Source organism: Balaenoptera musculus, chromosome 16 (assembly GCF_009873245.2).
Source record: "Balaenoptera musculus isolate JJ_BM4_2016_0621 chromosome 16, mBalMus1.pri.v3, whole genome shotgun sequence".
Classification (NCBI taxonomy): Eukaryota; Metazoa; Chordata; class Mammalia; order Artiodactyla; family Balaenopteridae; genus Balaenoptera; species Balaenoptera musculus.
In genome coordinates this window covers 22662665-22687252 of record NC_045800.1, presented here as the reverse complement: position 1 = coordinate 22687252, position 24588 = coordinate 22662665, and the positions used below count along the sequence as shown (strand labels likewise).

The 24588-nt window shown below is 40.8% G+C and overlaps 1 protein-coding gene across 1 annotated transcript in view; it reads right to left on the bottom strand.

Moving 5' to 3' along the window:
* SORCS1 (sortilin related VPS10 domain containing receptor 1) overlaps nt 1-24588 on the bottom strand; it is a 414532-nt gene that overhangs the window by 202932 nt on the left and 187012 nt on the right. The window contains exon 6 of the mRNA XM_036829279.1: nt 17415-17573. Coding sequence (XP_036685174.1) covers nt 17415-17573 — 159 coding nt within the window. The remainder of the gene's footprint in view (nt 1-17414; nt 17574-24588) is intronic.

Genomic DNA, 24588 nt, shown 5'->3' with positions numbered 1-24588 from the left:
GAGGAGAGAGATCAGTTAGAAGGTGACTGCATCAGGGCAGGGAAGAGATGGGTGCCTGGGTGAGTCAGGGCCCCCGGGTGTGGGAAGGAGGAAAGGCAATAACAACAACAATAATAATAAACAAAATTTTAAAAGGAAAAAAATCTGACTAGAAGTAGAGCGTAAGAGAGGGTCACATTTTTCTTTAATTGAAATATAGTTGATTTACAATGCTGTGTTAGTTTCAGGTGTACAGCAAAGTGATTCAGATATACATATATATATGTGTGTATATATATATGCTCTTTTTCATTCTTTTCTATTATAGGTTATTGCAAGATATTAAATATAGTTCCCTGTGCTATATACACACAGGGAACTATAAATTTTGTCTTAAATTTGAATGATGGGCTTTATTTAGATGCTTTTCTGGAATATCCAGATATTTAATCTAATCATTCCAAGGACTATTGATTTATTTTTATTTATTTATTTATTTTTGCTTTTTAATTTACTTATTATTGAAGTATAGTTGATTTACAATGTTGTGTTAGTTTTTGGTGTACAGCAAAGTGGTTCAGTTATATATATGCATATATATGTTCTTTTTCATATACATATTCTTTTTACATATATATATTCCTTTTCATAGTCTTTTCCATTATAGGTTATTACAAGACATTGAATATAGTTCCCTGTGATGTATAGTAGGACCTTGTTGCTTATCAATTTTATATATATAGTAGTGTGTATCTGTTAATCCCAAACTCCTAATTTATCCTTCCCCCCACTGCCCCTTTCCCCTTTGGTAACCATAAGTTTGTTTTCTATGTCTGTGAGTCTGTTTCTGTTTTGTAAATAACTTCATTTGTATCATTTTTTTAGATTCCACATATAAGTAATATCATATGATATTTGTCTTTCTCTGTCAGACTTACTTCACTTAGTATGATAATCTCTAGGTCCATCCATGTTGCTTCAAATGACATTATTTCATTCTTTTTTATGGCTGAGTAATAAATAGTCCATTGTGTGTGTGTGTGTGTGTGTGTGTGTGTGTGTATACCACATCTTCTTTATCCATTCGTCAATGGACGTTTAGGTTGCTTCTATGTCTTGGCTGTTGTAAATAGTGCTGCTGTGAACATTGGGGTGCATTTATCTTTTTGAATGAGAGTTTTCATCTTTTCTGGATAAATGCTCAGGAGTGGGATTGCTGGATCATATGGTAGCTCTATTTTTAGTTTTTTAATGTATCTCCAGACTGTTTTCCATAGCGACTGCACCAGTTTACAGAGAGGGTCACTTCTGAAAGCTCCAGTCATTTTACCTGGGCAGGGGGAGATTTTACACACAGACCCCTGGGACTAGAGCTGGTGCAAGGTTGTAAGAGATGAGCAGGGGTCACAGTGCTTCAGTCACAAGCTGGTCCGAGGGTTCACAAGGGACTGCTGGCTGCCTGGGAAGCAGCCAGGGGCAATTCCCCTCTGGCTTGCCGGTCCCTCCCTCTCCCTTCCTCTGCTGTGTGATCTTCAAACAACAGTTTTCTCCCTGCTGTGAAACTCAGCTCTTGAAATGTGTACTAGCGCATCTGTCAGAGGGAACAGGTTTCATGGTAGGTTGGACAGTGGAAAGATGGTTACATAAAAATAGAAAAAAAAATTGGCAATTAAAGAAAAGGAAAAAAAGAAAAGTATCGCAATGGCTTTTGTAGGGAGGCAAGTGTTTTGGTGCAGCGAGGACTGAGTGAAGAGGGTCAAACCTGGATAAGACTCCTGGCTCTACCAACCACCGTGGCAATTTTCTTAACCTTTCAGAGCCTCAGATTCCCCAATTCTAAATAGGCATAATGATACATCTGATGTTTCATGTAAGAATAAAGTTGAGGTATCAATGTGAAAAGTCTGGCATAAGGCTTGCCACAGAGTAAAAGGTCAATACTAGTTCTCACACTCTCCCCTTTCTGCTGATTATTGCCTCTAGCCTGAGCTGTCCACAGGCCCTGAGGAAGGGAGGAATGGCAAGGAGAAGTTGTGATTGCTTTTTTCTTCCTGACTTTCAGGAAGCAAGGAAGGACCCTAAACAATGCGTCCAGGTCCCCTGCCTCTGAGGTTGGATATTGCTTAGCATGGCCTTTCCTGGAGTAGCTGAGGCTGTTTGGCTTTGGATCACAAGTCTTCTTGTTCTGGGACATTTTCTCATCATGACTATAGTTAGATCAGCCAGGCAGGCATTGGAATTAAGCAAGTCAAGAGAGTGAGAGCCTTTCAGATCAGAATTTGTGACTCCATCTCATATAATTTTTTTTTAACATCTTTATTGGAATATAATTGCTTTACAGTGTTGTGTTAGTTTCTACTGTATAACAAAGTGAATCAGCTATATGCATACGTATATCCCCATATCCATTCCCTCTTGCGGCTTCCTCCCAGCCTCCTTATCCCACCCCTCTAGGTGATCACAAAGCACCGAGCTGATCTCCCTGTGCCATGCAGCTGCTTCCCACTAGCTAGCTATTTTACATTTGCTAGTGTATATACATCAATGCTAGTCTCTCACTTCGTCCCAGCTTACCCTTCCCCCTCCCCATGTCCTCAAGTCCATTCTCTACATCTGTGCCTTTATTCCTGTCCTGCCCCTAGGTTCATTAGAACCAATTTTTTTTTTAGATTCCATATATATTTGTTAGCATACAGTATTTGTTTTTCTCTTTCTGACTTACTTCACTCTTTATGACAGATTCTAAGTCCACCCACCTCACTACAAGTAACTCAATTTCGTTTCTTTTTATGGCTGAGTAATATTCCATTGTATATATGTGCCACTTCTTCTTTATCCATTCATCTGTTGATGGACATTTAGGTTGCTTCCATGTCCTGGCTATTGTAAATAGTGCTGCAATGAACACTGTGGTACATGACTCTTTTTGAATTATGATTTTCTCAGGATATATGCCCAGTAGTGGGATTGCTGGGTCGTATGGTAGTCCTATTTTTAGTTTTTTAAGGAACCTCCATACTGTTCTCTGTAGTGGCTGTATCAATTTACATTCCCACCAACAGTGCAAAAGGGTTCCCTTTTCTCCACACCCTTTCCAGCATTTAATGTTTGTATATTTTTTGATGATGGCCATTCTGACTGGTGTGAAGTGACACCTCATTGTAGTTTTGATTTGCATTTTTCTAATGATTAGTGATGTTGAGCATCTTTTCACGTGTTTGTTGGCAATCTGTATATCTTCTTTGGAGAAACAACTATTTAGGTCTTCTGCCCATTTTTGGATTGGGTTGTTTGGGTTTTTTTTTGATATTGAGCTGCATGAGAGGCTTGTATATTTTGGAGATTAATCATTTGTCAGTTGCTTCGTTTGCAAATATTTTCTCCCATTCTGAGGGTTGTCTTTTCATCTTGTTTATGGTTTCCTTTGCTGTGCAAAAGCTTTTAAGTTTCATTAGGTCCCATTTGTTTATTTTTGTTTTTATTTCCATTTCTCTAGGAGGTGGGTCAAAAAGGATCTTGCTGTGATTTATGTCACAGAGTGTTCTGGCTAGGTTTTCCTCTAAGAGTTTTATAGTGTCTGACCTTACATTTAGGTCTTTAATCCATCTTGGGTTTATTTTTGTGTATGGTGTTAGGGAGTGTTCTAATTTCATTCTTTTACATGTAGCTATCCAGTTTTCCCAGCACCACTTATTGAAGAGGCTGTCTTTTCTCCATTGTATACTCTCACCTCCTTGATCAAAGAAAAGGTGACCATATTGTGCGTGGGTTTATCTCTGGGATTTCTATCCTGTTCCATTGATCTATATTTCTGTTCTTCTGCCAGCCATACTGTCTTGAGTACTGTAGCTTTGTAGTATAGTCTGAAGTCCAGGAGCCTGATTCCTCCAGCTCTGTTTTTCTTTCTCAAGATTGTTTTGGCTATTCAGGGTCTTTTGTGTTTCCATACAAATTGTGCAACTTTTTGTTCTACTTCTGGGAAAAATGCCATTGGTAGTTTGATAGGGATTGCACTGAATCTGTAGATTGCTTTGGGTAGTATAGTCATTTTCACAATGTTGATTCTTCCAATCCAAGAACATCGTACATCTCTCCATCTGTTTCTGTCATCTTTAATTTCTTTCATCAGTGTCATAGTTTTCTGCATACAGGTCTTCTGTCTCCTTAGGTAGGTTTATTCCTAGGTATTTTATTCTTTTTGCTGCAGTGGTAAATGAGAGTGTTTCCTTAATTTTTCTTTCAGATTTTTCATTATTAGTGTATAGGAATGCAAGAGATTTCTGTGCATTCATTTTGTATCCTGCTACTTTACCAAATTCGTTGATTAGCTCTAGTAGTTTTCTGGTAGCATCTTTAGGATTCTCTATGTATAGTATCATGTCATCTGCAAACAGTGACAGATTTACTTCTTTGCCAATTTGGATTCCTTTTATTTCTTTTTCTTCTCTGACTGCTGTGGCTAAAACTTCCAAAACTATGTTGAATAATAGTGGTGAGAGTGGGCAACCTTGTCTTGTTCCTGATCTTAGTGGAAATGGTTTCAGTTTTTCACCATTAAGGACGATCTTGGCTGTGGGTTTGTTATATATGGCCTTTATTATGTTGAGGTAAGTTCCCTCTATGCCCACCTTCTGGAGAGTTTTTATCAGAAATGGGTGTTGAATTTTGTCAAAAGCTTTTTCTGCATCTATTGAGATTATCATATGGTTTTTGTACCTCAATTTGTTAATATGGTGTATCACATTGATTGATTTGCATATATTGAAGGATCCTTGCATTCCTAGGATAAACTCCACTTGATCATGGTGTATGAACCTTTTAATGTGCTGTTGTATTCAGTTTGCTAGTATTTTGTTGAGAATTTTTGCATCTATGTTCATCAGTGATATTGGCCTGTAGTTTTCTTTTTTTGTGACATCTTTGTCTGGTTTTGGTATCAGGGTGATGGTGGCCTCGAAGAATGAGTTTGGGAGTATTTCTCCCTCTGCTCTATTTTGGAAGAGTTTGAGAAGGATAGGTGTTAGCTCTTCTCTAAATGTTTGGTAGAATTCGCCTGTGAAGCCATCTGGTCCTGGGCCTTTGTTTGTTGGAAGATTTTAAATCACAGTTTCAATTTCAGTGCTTGTGACTGGTCTGTTTATATTTTCTATTTCTTCCTGGTTCAGTCTCAGAAGGTTGTGCTTTTCTAAGAATTTGTCCATTTCTTCCAGGTTGTCCATTTTATTGGCATATAGTTGCTTGTAGTAATCCCTCATGATCCTTTGTTTTTCTGCAGTGTCAGTTGTTACTTCTCCTTTTTCATTTCTAATTCTGTTGATTTGAGTCTTCTCCCTTTTTTTTCTTGATGAGTCTGGCTAATGGTTTATCAATCTTGTTTATCTTCTCAAAGAACCTGATTTTAGTTTTATTGATCTTTGCTCTTGTTTCTTTCATTTCTTTTTCATTTATTTCTGATCTGATCTTTATGATTTCTTTCCTTCTGCTAACTTTGGGGTTTTTTTGTTCTTCTTTCTCTAATTGCTTTAGGTGTAAGGTTAGGTTGTTTATTTTAGATGTTTCTTGTTTCTTGAGGTAGGATTGTATTGCTATAAACTTCCCTCTTAGAACTGCTTTTGCTGTATCCCATAGGTTTCAGGTCATCATGTTTTCATTGTCATTTGTTTCCAGGCATTTTTTGATTTCCTCTTTGATTTCTTCAGTGATCTCTTGGTTATTTAGTAGCATACTGTTTAGCCTCCATGTGTTTGTATTTTTTACAGTTGTTCTTCCTGTAATTGATATCTATTCTCATAGCGTTGTGGTCAGAAAAGATACTTGATACGATTTCAATTTCTTAAATTTACCAAGGTTTGATTTGTGGTTCAAGATATGATCTATCCTAGAGAATGTTCCATGAGTACTTGAGAAGAAAGTGTATCCTGTTGTTTTTGGATGGAATGTCCTATAAATATCAATTAAGTCCATGTTGTTTAATGTGTCATTTAAAGCTTATGTTTCCTTATTTATTTTCATTTTGGATGATCTGTCCACTGGTGAAAGTGGGGTATTAAAGTCCCCTACTATTACTGTGTTAGTGTTGATTTTTCCTTTTATGGCTGCTAGCATTTGCCTTATGTATTGAGGTGCTCCAATATTGGGTGCATAAATATTTACAATTGTTGGGGTGAGATGTGACAGGGTGAGAGAGTGTCATGGACATATATACACTACCAAATGTAAAATAGATAGCTAGTGGGAAGCAGCTGCATAGCACAGGGAGATCAGCTCGGTGCTTTGTGACCACCTAGAGGGGTGGGATGGGGAGGGTGGGAGGGAGGGAGATGCAAGAGGGAAGAGATATGGGAACATATTGTATATGTATAACTGATTAACTTTGTTATAAAGCAGAAGCTAACACACCATTGTAAGGCAATTATACTTCAATAAAGATGTTAAAAAAAAAATATTTACAATTGTTATATCTTCTTCTTGGTTGATCCTTTGATCATTATGTAGTGTCCTTCTTTGTCTCTTGTAATAGTCTTTATTTTAAAGTCTATTTTGTTTCATATGAGAATTGCTACTACAGCTTTCTTTTGATTTCCATTTGCATGGAATATCTTTTTCCATCCCCTCACCTTCTGTCTGTATGTGTCCGTAGGTCTGAAGTGGGTCTGCTGTAGACAGCATATATATGGGTCTTGTTTTTGTATCCATTCAGCCAGTCTATGTCTTTTGGTTAGAGCATTTAATCCATTTACATTTAAGGTAATTATTGATATGTATGTTCCTATGACCATTTTCTTAATTGTTTTGGGTTTGTTATTGTGGGTCTTTTCCTTCTCCTGTGTTTCCTGTCTAGAGGAGTTCCTTTAGCATTTGTTGTAAAGCTGGTTTGGTGGTGCTGAATTCTGTTAACTTTTGCTTATCTGTAAAGGTTTTAATTTCTCTGTCGAATCTGAATGAGATCCTTGCTGGGTAGAGTAATCTTGGTTGTAGCTTTTTCCCTTCCATCACTTTCAATATATCCTGCCACTCCGTTCTGGCTTGCAGAGTGTCTGCTGAAAGATCAGCTGTTACCCTTATGGGGATTTCATTGTATGTTATTTGTTGCTTTTCCCTTGCTGCTTTCAATATTTTTTCTTTGTATTTAATTTTGGATAGTTTGATTAATATGTGTCTCGGCGTGTTTCTCTTTGGGTTTATCCTGTATGGGACTCTCTGCACTTCCTGGACTTGATTGACTATTTCCCTTCCCATGTTAGGGAAGTTTTTGACTATAATCTCTTCAAATATTTTCTCAGACCCTTTCTTTTTTTCTTCTTCTTCTGGGATGCCTATAATTTGAATGTTGGTGCATTTAATGTTGTCCCAGAGGTCTCTGCGAATGTCCTCAATTATTTTCATTCTTTTTTCTTTATTCTGCTCCCTGGCAGTTATTTCCACCATTTTATCTTCCAGCTCACTTATCTGTTCTTCTGCCTCAGTTATTCTGTTATTGATTCCTTCTAGAGTATTTTTAATTTCAGTAATTGTGTTGTTCATCACTGTTTGTTTGCTCTTTAGTTCTTCTAGATCCTTGTTAAATGTTTCTTGTATTTTCCCCATTCTGTTTCCGAGATTTTGGATCACCTCTACTATCATTACTCTGAATTCTTTTTCAGGCAGGTTGCCTATTTCGTCTTCATTTATTTGGTCTTGTAGGTTTTTACCTTGCTCCTTCTTCTGCAACAAATTTTTTTGTTGTTTCAATTTTTTTTTTTTTTTGATGGTTGGTGCTGCTTTCCTGTCTTACTGGTTGTTTGGCCTGAGATGTCCAGCACTGGAGTTTGTAGGCAGTTGGATAGAGCTGGGTCTTGGTGCTGAGATGAAGACCTCTGCGAGGCCTCACTCTGATTGATATTCCCTGGTGACTGAGGTTCTCTGTTAGTCCAGTGGTCTGGACTCAGAGCTCCCATCGCAGGAGCTCGGGCCCAACCTCTGCCCTGGGAACCAAGATCCCGCAAGCTCTCAGGCTGAAACATCTTTCCAGGGACTAAGTCGGAAAGGAAGGACTAATTTCTTTAAGCAGGAGCACAGCAAGAGGGCAGGCAGGCAGGCCCAAAAAACCATTCTTATCCACTCTGATTCTGATAGTATTATTCTGGTATATTAATCACCTCCTATTCATAGTCAGATTATACTTTGCAATCCAAAAATGTTAATACCCTGACTGAACTCACCATTCTGGCAAGAATCCTTTATATCGATAAATACTGATTGAGGCCTATGTTCTTCTTAACTGTTTACCTGGAGTAGTGGGATATTAGTACTTGAACCGTTCATTATGATTAGAATGTCCTTGTTGCTCGTGAAGATTAGAGGTCCCAACCCTTCGCTCTGTTCAGTGGCCACCAACTGGATCCTTAGTTTCACTTAACTTCTTGGAAAATGCATCTTGTTGTTCACAAAGACAACAGGAGGGTGGTGAGGAAATGTATCACTTCTTCGGTAATAAGTGTTGACATGCAGCAAAAATCGATTGAGTGGAACTGAGGTGGTGGCAGTAGCAATGGCTGGAGGCGGGACCCATGTGGGAGTGGCAGGGGCGAGGGAATCCACTCCACCGGCTCGGGAACTAGGCTTTTCTCACTTGAAGGGAAAAGGAGGTGTGGAAAGGGGCCGAAGAGCAAGCGAGGATGGATGTGGGAAACGGAGGTGAGGAGGGTAATTCTCCCATCTGGAAGCCCTGGGAAAGCCATCTCATAGTATTTTATATTAAGGGTCTAGCTCAGTAAAGGGACATGGTCATTTTTGAAGGGGTGCTGACTTCTGGTTTCTCTTCCTCTTGCCAGCTATGAGATCCTGGCTGGGCCTCTGGATCTCTTGGAACACCTAATGTGCCATTTGTAATCTGAACTTACACTATCCTATTATACTGAAGGGAGGAAGTTGGAAAAGATAACATTTAAAAAAAAATTTTAGTATGAAAACTACAGAGTCATAACTTCACAAAATATGTCTATTTACAAGGCCAAGACTCTCTCCTTCTCAAACCACTCCCCTCCTTGGCAACACTGCTGGCAGCAACCATGCTTGACAAGGCAGGATACAAGAAAATTTTACCATTACTAGATTCTAAAGGGCCACACTCAGAGATAGTTTTTTTCTGGATATCCCTCGAGCCCATTTAAGAAAAAGGTCCATGCCCTCTTAGGATGTCAAATGTCCTTCAAACTTTCCCAGACTGGTGCCTGGATTAAGGAGGCATCTTAATCCATTTAGACAAGTGTTGGTGGGTAGAATAGATCAAAATAGCTGGCTAAAAAATCACACAAGCAAAAATGTAATTGATTTCAAAGTTTAAATAGCTACCAAAAAGCATAATTCTATCTGTCCAAACCTTAATCCCAATCACTCATTCAAAAATGTCCATTTCTCCTTATTCTTGTAGCTCATTTCGTTCAAATTTGGGAACAGGTAGATCAAACTGCTTCAGGAAGCAATTGAAAAATAATGATACAACCTGGTTAAACAAGTTAGCTAAAGCGAACACAGGCCTTCCTCGTTTGCATAAGATGGCATTTCAGCTGGAGAATTTGTTTTATAAACAAGCATTGCGGTTGACGTTCAGCAAGCTCCCTGGTTTCCACTCTAATTGCCAGTTTTGTACTTGAATACTTAAATTATTTACATATTCATGAGATTAGAAATCAGCTCTGACATTGGGAAATTTCAAGCACATGGAAATCTTGCCAAAGCAGCATGGTATATAACGCTCCACATATTTCTTATGAATAACTGAGTGCCTTTTAATGTAGTGCCTTGGGAAACGTCATGGCATTAGGTAGGTATCAGTTTCCTAAGTGTTTGTGCTTGTGCAGAAATCATTTGAATAGCCCCAGGGGGTTGAATTTGAAGGATCCATTTATCTTTCATTTCAATCTTGCCCTTTTGACATTAAGGGGCTGCTAGGTCTACTCAAAAACAGAGTTGCTGTAAAGGCAAATACTTTAATGGCTTACTGTTATTATAATCAATAATATTTTCTGAGTACCATATATTGGTTCTTGCTTGCTCTGTTCATTCTGGTTCAGTGGTACCTTTTAGTGATTGTCTAAGAGGACATTCAACATTGACTAAATACGTATAACGTCACGTATTGGGAAGACACCTGATTACGGCTAAGGAAGCCTTGCGTCTAAACCTAGTTATGCCACACCAGGTGGCTCTCTCCTAGGTCTTTGAATAATACATTGGCTGGCATTCACGTGGTGCTAGCCATGTGCCAGGCTCTGTGTTGAGTGTTTTACATACATTATCACAGCATCCTCAAACAGTCCTGTGAGCCAGGTACCGTTATTGCTTCCACTTCACAGCTGGCGAAACTCTACAAATTAGATGACCTGCAGAAGGTCACATGGCCATTTGGAGGGCCTGACAGAGTACAGAGTTGATGTTCCTGCCTCACTTGCTGTGCTGTCTATCGCTGGTGAGAAACCAATATGACTGAGTTTTGGAAAATGCTGACCTCTCTTCCCTTATCAAGCAGTCATTATTTCCCAGAGAATTCCTGGCATTCAAAGCTGTCTTGATAAGCAATGGCCATCTGTTAGTGTTCAGTCAGGAAAAGAAGGAAAGATTAAAAAGAAAGTTGCGGGTTTTTTTTTGTTTTTTTTTTAAAGAAATGTATATGAAACTGTTTAAATAAAATTGCAGGATTGGTAGAAAGAAAGAAAGGAGAAAGCTAAAAGCAGTTCTTCTTTTAAAAATTTACTTTTATGCAAGTTACTAAAATTCAATTGTATGCTCTCAAACACACTGGCAGTATAATTTTCCTTTTCTATCAATATACGATTTTTTAAAAAATTATTTATTTATTTATTTATTTATTTATTTATTTATGGCTGTGTTGGGTCTTCGTTTCTGTGTGAGGGCTTTCTCAAGTTGTGGCAAGTGGGGGCCACTCTTCATCGTGGTGCGTGGGCCTCTCACTGTCGCGGCCTCTCTTGTTGTGGAGCACAGGCTTCAGACGCGCAGGCTCAGTAGTTGTGGCTCACGGGCCTAGTTGCTCCGCGGCATGTGAGATCTTCCCAGACCAGGGCTCGAACCCGTGTCCCCTGCATTGGCAGGCAGATTCTCAACCACTGCGCCACCAGGGAAGCCCCAATATATGATTTTAACTCAAACTCTGCCTTCATTTATACAGAGACTGCCGCTGTTAATATTTAGGGTTTCAATTATTTGTGAATAGGGTTTCCTTATGAAAACGTGCTTTCCTCCTTTAAAGCCATGTTTTGGTTTTAAGTGTATCTTACACATACTTACCAAAATACTGAAGGTGAGGCCACCAGGCAAGCCTTAGGATTTCTTATTTCTTTCATAAACTTTGATACTTTGGAATATAGAGGAGAACAGAGATCCTGCAAGCTCCCACATGGTATATTACTTGGACTGCTGACTCATAGGGCTCCAGAACAAGTGAGACAACACAAACTCATGAATATTCTAGAACGGCCACAAAATGAAGGTTGACCCACCAAACTGTCCTAAGGGTTTTGTCCTCCCTCCACAGAATTGATCACTCATTTGTATGCATTTTCTTTTTTAATTCACAAAACAATGGAACGTTTCCTGAAATAAAACTGACAGGAAGATCCATGAACAGGAGAAAAACAAAGATAAGGGGAAAGACAGAGAAATAAGAAAAAAGGTGATCTGGGGACTAAGACAAGGCAGCAGATGAGGTTGACTTGCCCTGCACGGCTTTCTGTTTTAAGTTTTTGAGTTAGTTATAAACACTTAAAAATAGGAAAATGTCATATCTCAAACAAAGCAGGATTACTTCTCTCGAAAAACTCTGAAAAGTCTGGTGACATTGAATGAGCCATCCTCGGTGGCAAGAACAGCAGGTGGGAGCTCACCAAGACCCCCCACCACACCCCACCCTCCTGAATGAACACGTGCTCTCCAGTTTCCCACAACCCAGACCCAGCCGCCGTTATTCAGTTAGTTGCTTGCTTATCTGTGTAGGAACTGAGTCCACGGTCTAGAAGGACCTGGGCATCCAGAGTGGGGAGAAAAAGCTCACTGTAGAGGACTGGAGAAAAGTGGACCCTCCTGCTCATGGTCGGGGGCAGCAGGTACATCTGTAGGAGAGGCTTGCCACCCGGATAAACCGAGCAAGGGGGTATCTCCTCCCCAGCTATGAGGCACTCTCATAGGAGCGTTCACATTGGCTTCACAACATTGCAGACTCGCCCCTATACAATTCCCTCCACAGTGTAACCCCTAATAGAGAGGCCCCGAGCCCAGCGCCCCAGGATGGTCAGCAGAGCTGAGGTAGATGCCTATTCTTACGCACTTCTTCTGTTTTTTTCTTTCAGTCACATCTGCGTTTTGTTTTCCCTCATTTCCACTGTTTCCCAACACATCATGTTTAGTGAGGTGTTTGAGACAGACTGAGAGATGCCATTGGAGGCAATGTTTCAGAGCACAGTTTGTACCCTAGTTTATTGCCAAATTAAAATAAAGATGTAATCTGGCACACTTGGCCGTCTGCTAAGCCTTCCTTGGGTGGTTTCCTGTACTGAGGCAAGAAAGTGGGGGGAAAACAAGGAAGGAAGCAGAAGCTCTGTACCTCTGTTCTCCTGGCTGTTCGGTTTCCAAATGCCAAGAAACAAAAGGAAGGAGCAGAATGTTTGGTTTGCCTACTGCTTAATTACAGAAATAACAAAACTAAATAACGGAGGGTGAGATTTTGGTGGTCCTGGTATAAATGCTGTGGAATTCTTCATGGCATCCACAGTGATTCACTGCTGTTTTGTAGGAAGGTTAAAAGGTGAGGCTGTACATAACAGGTATCCCTCTGCCCATCTGGCATGAAGCTTCCATAATGTCTATAATGCTTATTTTTCTGAAAATTCCAGGGCTTTCCAAAGGCACATCCTCACATAGACCCTTCAGAGGCCAAGAAGTCTATCGCCTGTGTCTATACCATGCCCCCCAACAGGGCTTTTCAAGAAGTCAAGCTACTTCTTTTAGAGCTTCAAAGGGAAAAAGGTCCCAAACCTTTTCTCTTCAGTCATTCTAGTGGTGGCTGGAGAGTCACATGCTCATTCAAAAAAATTTTACCTCTTGGCAATCACCTAGATATTTAATATCACAGGTAGATTTCTCTAAGAAAAAATACGAAAAAAGGCTAAAATATCAAAATAACCTGATCTTATGAATTTTGAGGGCATGTGGTCATACACATTTCTCCCTGATTAAAAGCCTTTTTTTTTTTTTTTTTTTTAAATCTGGCTTCCTATGGAATTGATGGCCAGTAAAACTCTATCTTGGGCCAGAAAGCACAATCTGTTCAACCAAACTCTTTCGAGTCCCTTAAAATGCTCCCATCAAAAAGCCTCTACTGAGGGCTTCCCTGGTGGCGCAGTGGTTGAGAATCCACCTGCCAATGCAGGGGACACGGGTTCAAGCCCTGGTCTGGGAAGATCCCACATGCCGCGGAGCAGCTGGGCCCGTGAGCCACAATTACTGAGCCTGCGCGTCTGGAGCCTGTGCTCCGCAACAAGAGAGGCCGCGACAGTGAGAGGCCCGCGCACCGCGATGAAGAGTGGCCCCCGCTTGCCACAACTAGAGAAAGCCCTCGCGCAGAAACGAAGACCCAACACAGACAAAAATAAATTAAAAAAAAAAAAACCAAAAAAAACCAAAAAGCCTCTACTGAGAGTCCAGACACTCAAGGTGAAATGCAGTTGGAGCAGAACGCCCTGGACCATATGGGCTCTTCCCTGCAAGCCAGAGATCCAGACTTTGTCTTCGGGGCCCTCAAAGTCTCATTCACTAAAGGTGAGAAAAAGCAATGGCAGGGAAATAAGGGAAAAGTAAAGGTGGCTATGTATTCAAAAGGGGAGCGTATGCCTCAAAAGACTGACAGCAAACAAGGGAGGAGAGGAGAGGAGGACCGTGCGCAGGTGAGTGCTGACGGAGCTGCCACCTCAGCGCAATAACTTCTGACAGATGGTGCTCCCTACCTGAGGATTCTGTTCACCACAGGCTGGCTGAAAACAGCATCTGGCAAAGGGAACCCTAGCACCTAAGCTACCATCTTTGCTGAGAGTTCTGCAACAGTAGCAACAGTCACAGACATGTTGATGAACAACACTTACATGAACGAATACGTGTTCCCATTTCCAAAAGTCACTGGCCTGCCAACACTAGCACGGGGCCCTCCTAAGGGCCCATGGCTGCATCTCATCAGGGTTCAAAGCTCCGTGATTCGTGGGTGGTTGCCAGCTATTATTTCCATATCACTGACCCACTTGAGTGGCCACAGACCTCCTCCACTTGACTTCGGGCCAACACCACCAGCTAACGGCTCATTGGATGGCTATAGCCCACTCCACTCCCCGCTAATGCCCCGCTCCTCATGCTGTGATTCAAGCCCTGATATACGGAGCCCTTCCCCAACCCCTACTCATATTAGCAGGTGATCCGTAATTCTTTTTTCCCAGGATGATTTCTCCTTCATTCTCTTCTGGAGAAACAGAGAGCTTAGCAGAAAGGCTGGCTTCTGCCCCTTTGCTAATCTCCAGATATCACCATCCATTTAGTAGTGAAACCTACTAAATATCATATTCAAATTCCAATTGCTAAACTTAGACATGTGACACCAATGAGTGGTTTTCCCCTTTGGGAAAATTCATTAACGTCTAAGATTTTTGGTTTGTTAGCTACATACAGAGCAAAGACTGTTAAGGCTCCTTCTACCTCTAAAATGACAGACTTCATTTGGTCTATGGTCACAAAAGATACTTTTTGGTCCTGACCAAGACTACTGTGATACCATCCTAACTGGTCTTCTTGGTTTTGACCTCAAAGCACCATAGTTCATTCTAATATTACTACCAGATTAATCTTTGTAATCTATAGCTCTGAACACATAATTCCACTGACCAAAATGTTCAAAAGGCTCCTAATTGGGAAAACAAAAATTATTTTGCCTAACAGTCAAAGTGGTCCAAAAAAAATTAAGATTAGGTTCCAGGAGTACATGTATAATTAACTTCCCCAACTTTCAGTTTCAGCCAAATAGACACATTCACAATCCTGTTTACGTGAGTTTTCTAACTTTACAACTTTATATTATTGTTTATGACATCCCTCTTGTGCAAAACGCGCCCCCTCCGCCTCCCACAGAAATACATTCATTAAAGTCCAGGTGAAATCATTTTATAAGATCTCCATCTCCTAAACTTGGGCTGCCAATTTCATATAATCCACCCAGCTACTCTGGCTGGGTATCTACCATGTGTGAATGAAGGATCTATCTGCCTTTCTAGTCCCTCTTAGACTACTGAGCTCACATGTATTTATATTCTTTCCCTAGATGGAATGAATACCCCTCGATATAGTTATTTTATAGCAACAGTGCATCGTGCTGAGCACATAAAACAGACATGGAGTCTAATATTTGTGGGTTTTTTTTTTTCTTTTCAATCTCGTTGGAAGTGCACCTGCAGTTATAACTATCCACACAAACACATTTTAAGGCAAAGAAAGCCAACCCCAAGTACCAATCCCTATACGTGGCTGAGTCGGAGCCCCGTGTCCCAACTCCTCCAGAGTTATCCCCTCTGCCACAGTGCTCACGGCATCACTGTCTGAAGTCCTGGCACGTGAAGGGTTAAATTTTGGGGCATCTCCTCCGACACAACTGCAAAGATGCATGGTTTTCACCTAGCCAGGTAAATCTGGCCCTCACTGTGCCTCTGGCATCAGGGGGAAAATTAACCAACTGTCAAATAAAATACAGAAACCCAGTGGATTAAATGACTAACACTCTGTGTCCTGAGCTGCTCAGCTTTGCCTCTGGTAACTGCACCATCCTGGACTAGATGCACCGTGGCTTGACTCCAGGCATGAAATTGTACATTCTGCTGAACGGGGAGCCAGGCTGCTCGAGAGGAAAAAAACACTAATTGTAAGTCTTTCCTGTTTTTAGGCTAATGCGCATTTTATTTGGCAGTAAGGGCAGTGTGAATAAAACTCCAATCCTGAGAATTTTAATTTGCTTCCTCAAAAATGCTCACGTTGGGCTTCCCTGGTGGCGCAGTGGTTGAGAATCTGCCTGCCAATGCAAGGGACACGGGTTCGAGCCCTGGTCTGGGAAGATCCCACATGCCGCGGAGCAACTAGGCCCATGAGCCATAACTACTGAGCCTGCGCGTCTGGAGCTTGTGCTCTGCAACAAGAGAGGCCGCGATAATGAGAGGCCCGCGCACCGCGACGAAGAGTGGCCTCCACTTGCCGCAACTAGAGAAAGCCCTCGCACAGAAACGAAGACCCAACACAGCCATAAAAATAATAAAATAAATAAATTAATTTTTAAAAAAATGCTCATGTCAGTAGAGACCTTGAAAAGTTGTTTATACTATTCCCCTCCCTTCAGGAAGAACCCCACACGGCTATACCAGCCCAGACGGTTTTAACCACCTGGTTAAGTATTCTAGGGTTTTAACCCTAGAATATTCTCCTCACTCAGGAAAGTCCAGTATTTGTTTAAATATATGTAATCTGTAACATATAATTCCTCTGAGGATAATTCTCAGAATGACCTCACTGAACCATGCATTTCACAAAGAGCATTTGAATATTTTACCTATTTTCCTTTTGGCTTTTATGGCTAGAGCCTCTCTCACATTTGCCTTTGTATACTTTTTTCCTCTAATTCTAATCTGATTGTCTTTGCTGTTGCTAGCCTTATATTCTACCTGAAAATGTAAGTTCCTTAAAAGCTGGAGCTACATGTATTTTATAATGTATCTGCAGTACAGAGTACATGATATATTTTATAGCATTTATCCCATAAAATACATATACATATTGCGTGTGCACACACACACATATATACACACAGATAAACATACAATAGCATAACTTCATTCAATGCCTTCCTAAAACGTAGACTTATCCTTCAGCCTAACCAGCAAGAGAAGAAAAGTCCTGAGATTGCCTGATTCTGAATGTTATCTATGCACATTTCTCTCACTATTTTAGCATATCACTAGCTAGTGTTCTTCACTCTTTCAGGGTCATCCTTCCCTTTAAGGCTCTGAGAAGAGCTATGGGTTCTTTACTCCAAAAAAAAATGATCACATCTCACATACACAAAGCACTGTCTCAGATTCCATGGGGGTTTCCTGATGGCCTGAAGCTTCCAGGTAAGAACTGCTTCTCCACAATGTCTTCCTTAGGGTCTGGCTTTTCCTGTGTGTGCTGTTTCAGATGCTCACACAGCTCAAACAAGCAGCCTGAGATCCACATTGCTGCCCCTCGCCCCGCCGGCACAGGGTCCAAGCTGCTGCACAGAACCAACCTGACAGCTGAGAAGAAGCGTAGCGATGACTAAGTAGCTGTCTTTCCCTAGGACAGCCATACGCCGCTGCCTGGAACAAGGGGATCACGCTCACCTTTTGGTCTTGGCTGTATGCCAGAATCCAGTCCTCTTGCTTGGGGTGGAAAAGTAAGCTCTGGATGTAAAAGTTCAGCCGGTACTTTTGATAGGTTGCCCCTTCGTCCGAGCTGATCAGTAAACTGCTCTCAATCTCCGGGTCTGTGAGCAACATAATCTGCGGCAGAGAATTGTTCAGGAAAGAAAACAACGGAAAGGTAAGTGTGCAAATTCACAAAGCTTAAAGATGAGCTAAACTTTTGACAAGGGAGGGAAAAGGAACAGGCAAAGAACACTTGGCCAAACAAGGACCTTGACTCTGTCAGGTTCGCTCTCCTACCTTGGACCAAGGCCATGAAACTGTTTTCACCAAGAAATGAAAGAGGCAGGACAGGCTGAAAGGGAGGAGGAGGAAACGTAGGAGTGCATTTTCTTCCCTCCTATAGGGCTCCTTGGGGTTTTTTCCCAAGGTTATTTCCTTAATCTGAAATATTTCCCATTGTTCCCCTAACCCCAACCCTCCTTCCTGCTGAGCCTCGTCTAGTCTCCATTTTGGGGGGATGAAACTTGTCACAGTCTTTTGTGAGAAAGGTGGAAAGAAGTAGAAAGAGGATGGAGTCCACTGGTTTTTCTCTCCATCGCAAACCCTCCTGTTCACATCAACAATATCCCATGTCATCCTTTAGTCTGATTTTCTGAGTCTTGAGTCAAAGACTGTGCATTCAAAAGCCTGCTCTGGGTATTGTCCAAAGGCTCCTTTACCACCTGCTAACTTATTAATAGTTTACTTATTTATTTTCTTTATTGTCTATATATTCTCTCTAGAACACAAACCCATGAGAATAGTGATATTTGATATTTCTCTATTTTTATCCCCACAAGTGCCTTCCCAGCAGCTAGAATGAGGTCCAGCATATATTATATATGCAATAAATATTTGACATGAATGAACGAAAGTTAAAGGAATGAATGGAAAGTTTTCAGAGTAGTCACATAGATCTAGAAAGATGCCCAGAGTAATTTGAGCAGATATGAATGTAAGTTCCATGGAAAAAGTCATTGGATGCCCTTCTCCATCTTTGGCCTATTGACAAGAGAATACGCTATACTCATGTAAAAAGTCACAGCTCCAGAGGCTTGGGACTTTCTCCTTTTGAGGGTTAATCTTGGCCATAGCAGCGTGAACAATCCACAATAGGAGCAAGATGGAGGAACTGCTCTGAAAACTGCTTTTTACTCCCTTGTTTTACGCCTCTAGGAATATGTGATAAAGCACCTCATTCCCGACTCTGCAGGTTGCCTTTCACTCAGTCAAAGTGCACACCTAATGCCTCCAGTCAGGTGGCCTTAATGCTACCCACTGACTTCTTCCCCAACAACTTATTCATTGGCACTTTCTGAGTTTGGTTTGGAGAAGCATGAAAGATGTGCTTAATGTGTGGCCGTATGATGAGAGATCACTGCAGCCCAGGGTTTAAAGATTACCAGCTAAGGATGTGGCAGTTCCAGGAAAAGGAGAGAGAGAGAGAAAGGAAGGAAAAAAAACAAAAACAAAACTAGAGCCCTGTCATAAGAGAACAGAGTGCCAGGCAAACACACAGGGCTTTCTCAGGCATTTGGAGGCAATCGTATTAAAACCTCAGGTTAGTGTCATCTTCCAAAGTGGTGTCCGATCCCTGCAAATGGCACACGATGATCGCACACCAGACACGCTCAGCCTGAACTGTGCTTATGTTACCCAGGATGAATTTCAGGTTCCTCGCTGTTCTTTCACCCTGCCCTTCTCGAAGAAGAGAAAGGGACGGATGAAGTGGAGTGAGCGGAATACTGTGGCTGTCAGCTCTGTTCCGGACAAGATGGAGAGCACACACAACACTGGAGACTAACTGCCTCCCCTCCCGTGTTCTGGTGAAGCCACTGTCCATCGACCATAAATTCTGACAAAGTTATAGGTCTCTCTGTCTTGTAGGCACCAAGCAGAGAGTGTTCCCTTTTTGGATAACTGATGCAGAACCATCAAGTAATCTGCTAAGTACAAACATCCGTGTCATCCTTAAAGTCTATTGTATGTACTAAGCAAGGACGATCAGATGGCTCCTAAATTCACAAGAGTATTTCCAGGGGATTTCAGGATATTTACTGGCACACAAAAGCTGTCATTTTCCAAAAACAAATAAGTCATCAAATGATCATATTGCTTTGTGTCTCCAACCACAATTAACAATAATATGTAACAGCCTTTTGCACTACTGCCAGCAAGTAATTTCTATGATAATATGAAGAGGCTCAATTTTATAGAGCATCTATTGTCTCAGGCGAGGTGATTTTCCCCCTTCTGCTTTTCTATTTCCCTGTAAACCAGAATATGTTTACTCTCTTCCCACGAGTGCAGATCTCACCACCTGCTTGCCCTGGCAGACTACTTCATCAAAATAAAAACCCTGGGCCTACAGAATATCCTCAAATCAAGTTGATTATTTATCATTTATTTAAAATACTTCTGAAACTCATTTATACTCTGAGTCATCAAACTGTATGAGATATTCTGCATCCAAGTACTATTGGATGGGGGAGGTAGAATAATACAAATATTTTCAAACATATGGTTATTTAATATTAAGTAAATAAAACTCCCGGCTTCCTCAGTCTTTTCTTCTGGGTACTAAAAATATGTAGACCAAAATCTCACCATTTCTTTACAGTCTTCACCTAAAACGTACTATTTGGGAATATGACATTTTGGAAATTATAGAAGATGTCAGGAAATTCCCCCTGTAAGATTTATAGATGTATCTGTATCACACAAACCTTCCAGTGGTTCCTCTTTCAAATCTCTGCTCCAATCCACTCAAAACAAACAGGTCAGTCTGGATCCATTTTTGTTTAGCCATTTTCTATTGCAAAAACAACTCTGTAAGACTGCCAGTAGAATTCAAAATAAAAGAAAAATAGGGACTTCCCTGGTGGCACAGTGGTTAAGAATCCGCCTGCCAATGCAGGGGACATGCCGTGATCCCTGGTCTGGGAAGATCCCACATGCTGCGTAGCAACTAAGCCCGTGCGCCACAACTTCTGAGCCTGCACTCTAGAGCCCACGAGCCACAACTACTGAAGCCTGCGGGCCTAGAGCTCGTGCTCCACAACAAGAGAAGCCACCGCAATGAGAAGCCCATGCACCACAACGAAGAGTAGCCCTGCTCACCGCAACTAGAGAAAGCCCGCGCGCAGCAACGAAGACCCAACGCAGCCATAAATAAACAAAAAAACAAACAAACTTACAAAGAAAAATAAATTGACCCTATCCCATCAACAAGTGAAACCATGTTTGTGCCCCCTTCTACTTCTTTATCCGCAGCTACATATCATATCACGGATTGAGTTTTTGGTTGGGTTTTTTTTTTCATTTAATATTATGGCCTATATTCATTTCCACCTGAACTGTAAACACACAAATGCATACACACACATTAATACACACCACTGTATACAATGTATTTCAATTGCTTAATCACAAGCTTCAACACAGTTAGGTTACAACTGGTTCAGTGGTTGAACCATAGTAAGTGCTTAATGAACTATTAATTGGATTAGTGGAATCTTATTATTTCAGTCTTCAAATTAGAATCTTTGAGTAATTATATTTCAAATGAGTTAAAGTTTGTTCTGTCATGTTGTAGGTTATGAAAAGTAAATATGTTAGTAAGCAAATAAAGAATTTAAGTAAGATCTAAATAGAAAATGTTTAACCCATTTGAGAAAAAAGATACAGTGCAAATAACAAGTGTGATCCAATCTTTAGACGAAAATGATGCCCTTTATAAAGTTCTGTCTTCTCAAGAAGGTATTCTACTAGGAAATATTATCAAAATAGAAACGTCAAATTAGTGAATATTCCTCAAAAAATAATAGATTACATTCCTTAAATATATTCAGTGATCCCTGTTTTTGCTGATTTACATTGGCTATCTTCTTTTGGCTTTTTTTTTTTCTCTTTTTTAAATTAATTAATTTATTTTTGGCTGTATTGGGTCTTCGTTGCTGCACGCGGGCTTTCTCTAGCTGTGGCGAGCGGGGGTTACTCTTCGTTGTGGTGCGCGGGCTTCTCGTTGTGGTGGCTTCTCTTGCTGTGGAGCACGGGCTATAGGCGTGCGGGCTTCAGTAGTTGTGGCACATGGGCTCAGTAGTTGTGGCCCACAGGCTCTAGAGCACAGGCTCAGTAGTTGTGGCACACGGGCTTAGTTGCTCCATGGCATGTGGGATCTTCTCGGACCAGGGCTCGAACCCATGTCCCCTGCATAGGCAGATTCTTAACCACTGCGTCACCAGGGAAGCTCACTTCTTTTGGCTTTTCATGTGACTCTGAATAAATGGTGTTTTGCTGTGTTTAATCCTCTGCGTTCTGGAATATGATCTGAATGACAGAACTTTAAAAGACCTTTATAAAAGGCATGACTCCAAATTCTGCAGGATTCCTGAAGTGAGCTCTCTAAAAAGAGGGCTTGTTTGCCTAGCATATAGCTTGTTCCATAGTAGGTGCATACATCTTTGTAAATGAACACATGAATGAATAAAGGAATGAGTCCTCTTCGTCCCTGCTTCTGCTAAATGCAGTTCATGGATCCCTGTGACACTGAGAGTTCTGAGTCCTCTTAAACAAATCCCTGCTGTTCTACTTGGAAGTAAGTGGGGTGGGTAGAGACAATGGGAAGAGTCTGCCCTTAACAGGAAAGTAATTATTCTCTGTTCAGATCAGCCCATGAGTGATTAGAACCAGTTTACTCCTGCCCTGCAGGGTGTGCTGCACTCACTGCATCTACAGGTGAACTGTTTTCCATAGAAAGTCAATAATGGTGACACCAGCTCCCACCACCCAATTCTAAGCAATCGTTCATCATCCACTTCAGGGGAAGGAAGAAACTTTATTTGCTTTTCCTAGAGGTGATAAATGAACGTGAAATGCAATTTATAGATTTCAAATATGTCACTTCTACCATTTTTTTGGTATTAGTCCTTCTGAAAGCTCAGTGTCATCAAACATCAAATGCATCTCCACTCTCTTTGACTTGCTCCAGATTCAAAATATGGTTCCATGATGTAATTCTACAAAAGGTTGCTTGACAGCTTTCTGATCCTTCCAGGTATCTACTCAGAACATTCCTCCCAGAAGAATGCTCCTACTATTTAGTCTTCCATTCTTTTCCTAGGTGTGTTGTTCTTGGAATTGCATTATTTACCTATTTAGGCAGGGTGGAGTTGTTAATAAGAGGCAGCTTCACCACCCCAAGGCATACACTTTTTCCCACCATTTCTTTGGTCCTAAAGCAAAGAGTATTTACTCGATGTGTTGTTCATTATTTGTTTGCTCACTTGTCTACTCCTTGTCATTCACGGACTGGAATCAAGAAGAGGTAATGTACGAGGGATATCTCTCTTGCTTTGCTCAAGGCTTAACTCAGATCCAGATGCCCATATCACAGGTGCATAATAAGTAATTTCCATAGTGATAGTGACAATGACAAAGAAAAATAACAATAGCAGCAATTGGGCACTCTAGCTATCTAGCCACTCTATTCAAACAAAAATCTATCTATAAATAGTATAAGAGGCTATCTGCAAAACTCTGGCTCCAATATAAAAAACAAATTAAGCAAAATATAATCAGAGCAAGTAAATAATTGGCTGACCAATGTGGATGGAAGAGCTGCCTATTCCCAATGTGAGGTGGGCATTTATCCTTCCCAGATGAGCTGAGGGTGAAAGCAACAAGTGCTTAGCGATAGGCAACTGTTTGGAGGACAGTATTAGGGAAAGTTACACAGGATCCCAGAATGACCCATGAAAAGGAAGTCACTGAAGTACAAACAACAGTGAGAAAAGGAGAGGAAAGTGATTAAAAAGAAAAAGGTTCAATCAAGTAAACACAGATAGAAAAGAGTCTGTAGAAAGACATACCCAGTGAGCAATCACTTGTCCTAAGTCCCACTCTCACCCCGTCCCCCAAACTCAGTGAAGCTCACCTAATGTTCCTTAACCCACCCATGTTCATTAACACAAAGGAGGGTCATTCAATACTAAGAGACCAGGAGACCGTATGGGCAATAGATCATCTTCTTGTGACCTGAATATTGATTCAATGAAATTGGAGAGAAACTTTTGCACTGTATTCTGTAAGTTTACTTTTGAACTGTTTTTTTTTTTATGAGGACTCAAAGATTTTGAATTTTCAGGGGGAAAAAAAGAGTTTTCAAGAAGTGTATCAAACAATTTCAGTCCTTCATACTTCTCTTAATAGCTTTAGAAGACCCAACCTATTACCTATTATGTAATAATAATGATAATTCAGTCCATACTCTTTTTGCCAAACCCTGTAAGGCACAGAAGAGTAACATTCACCAGGAATGATAACATATGGGTTACATTTCGGTTACACTCCTTGGAAGACAGTTCAAGAAAGAAAGTTTATGGAAGATTGCTTCCGATTTCTCTTGGGACTATGGAACACAACCCTCTCTTTCAAGTTAACTTAGAGAATCTCAAACTAAAAAACACCATTTCACTGTGAGACTCTGTTCCCATTACTGTGACCCTCTGCGTGCATATGGGCAGGTTGATATGCTGGGCTGAGTGTGGGGATACTGAACCACACCCTTGTTTTCCACAAGAAGAGCCATGACCAAATCCTAAACCTGACCTTTGTCAGTGTTGCTGTGGATGTGTGTACTTCCTCAGAAAAGAGGAAGAAAGTAAGTTTAGTGAATCCCACTCATGCCATGAGAAGAAGGAAAAACAAACCATAAATATATCCTATAATCGCAGTATCCCATGGGGCCTAACTCCAAAGATGGATTTGAGTTTCATTTCTGCCATGTCTCTGATGCCAATTTGAAGATCTCACAGCTCACTTCATCTTTTTTTGAGCCTCCGTTTCATCACTGAGGGTAGTGATACTATAAAAAAGCTTATATGTATTGAGCATCTGCTATGTACCAGGCACTCCACTAAACCTTTAAAATATATTACCTCATTAAACTGTTAAAATACTTCAGATAGATATTATGTCCATTTGACAGAAGAGGAAATGAGGCTTTGAGGAATGAGGTGATTTGTTCAAGGTCACACTGCTGATCAGTGGTAAAGATATCTATGGGATCAAATAAGATCATCTGTGTGAAAGCAATGTTGAGCTTTGTGCC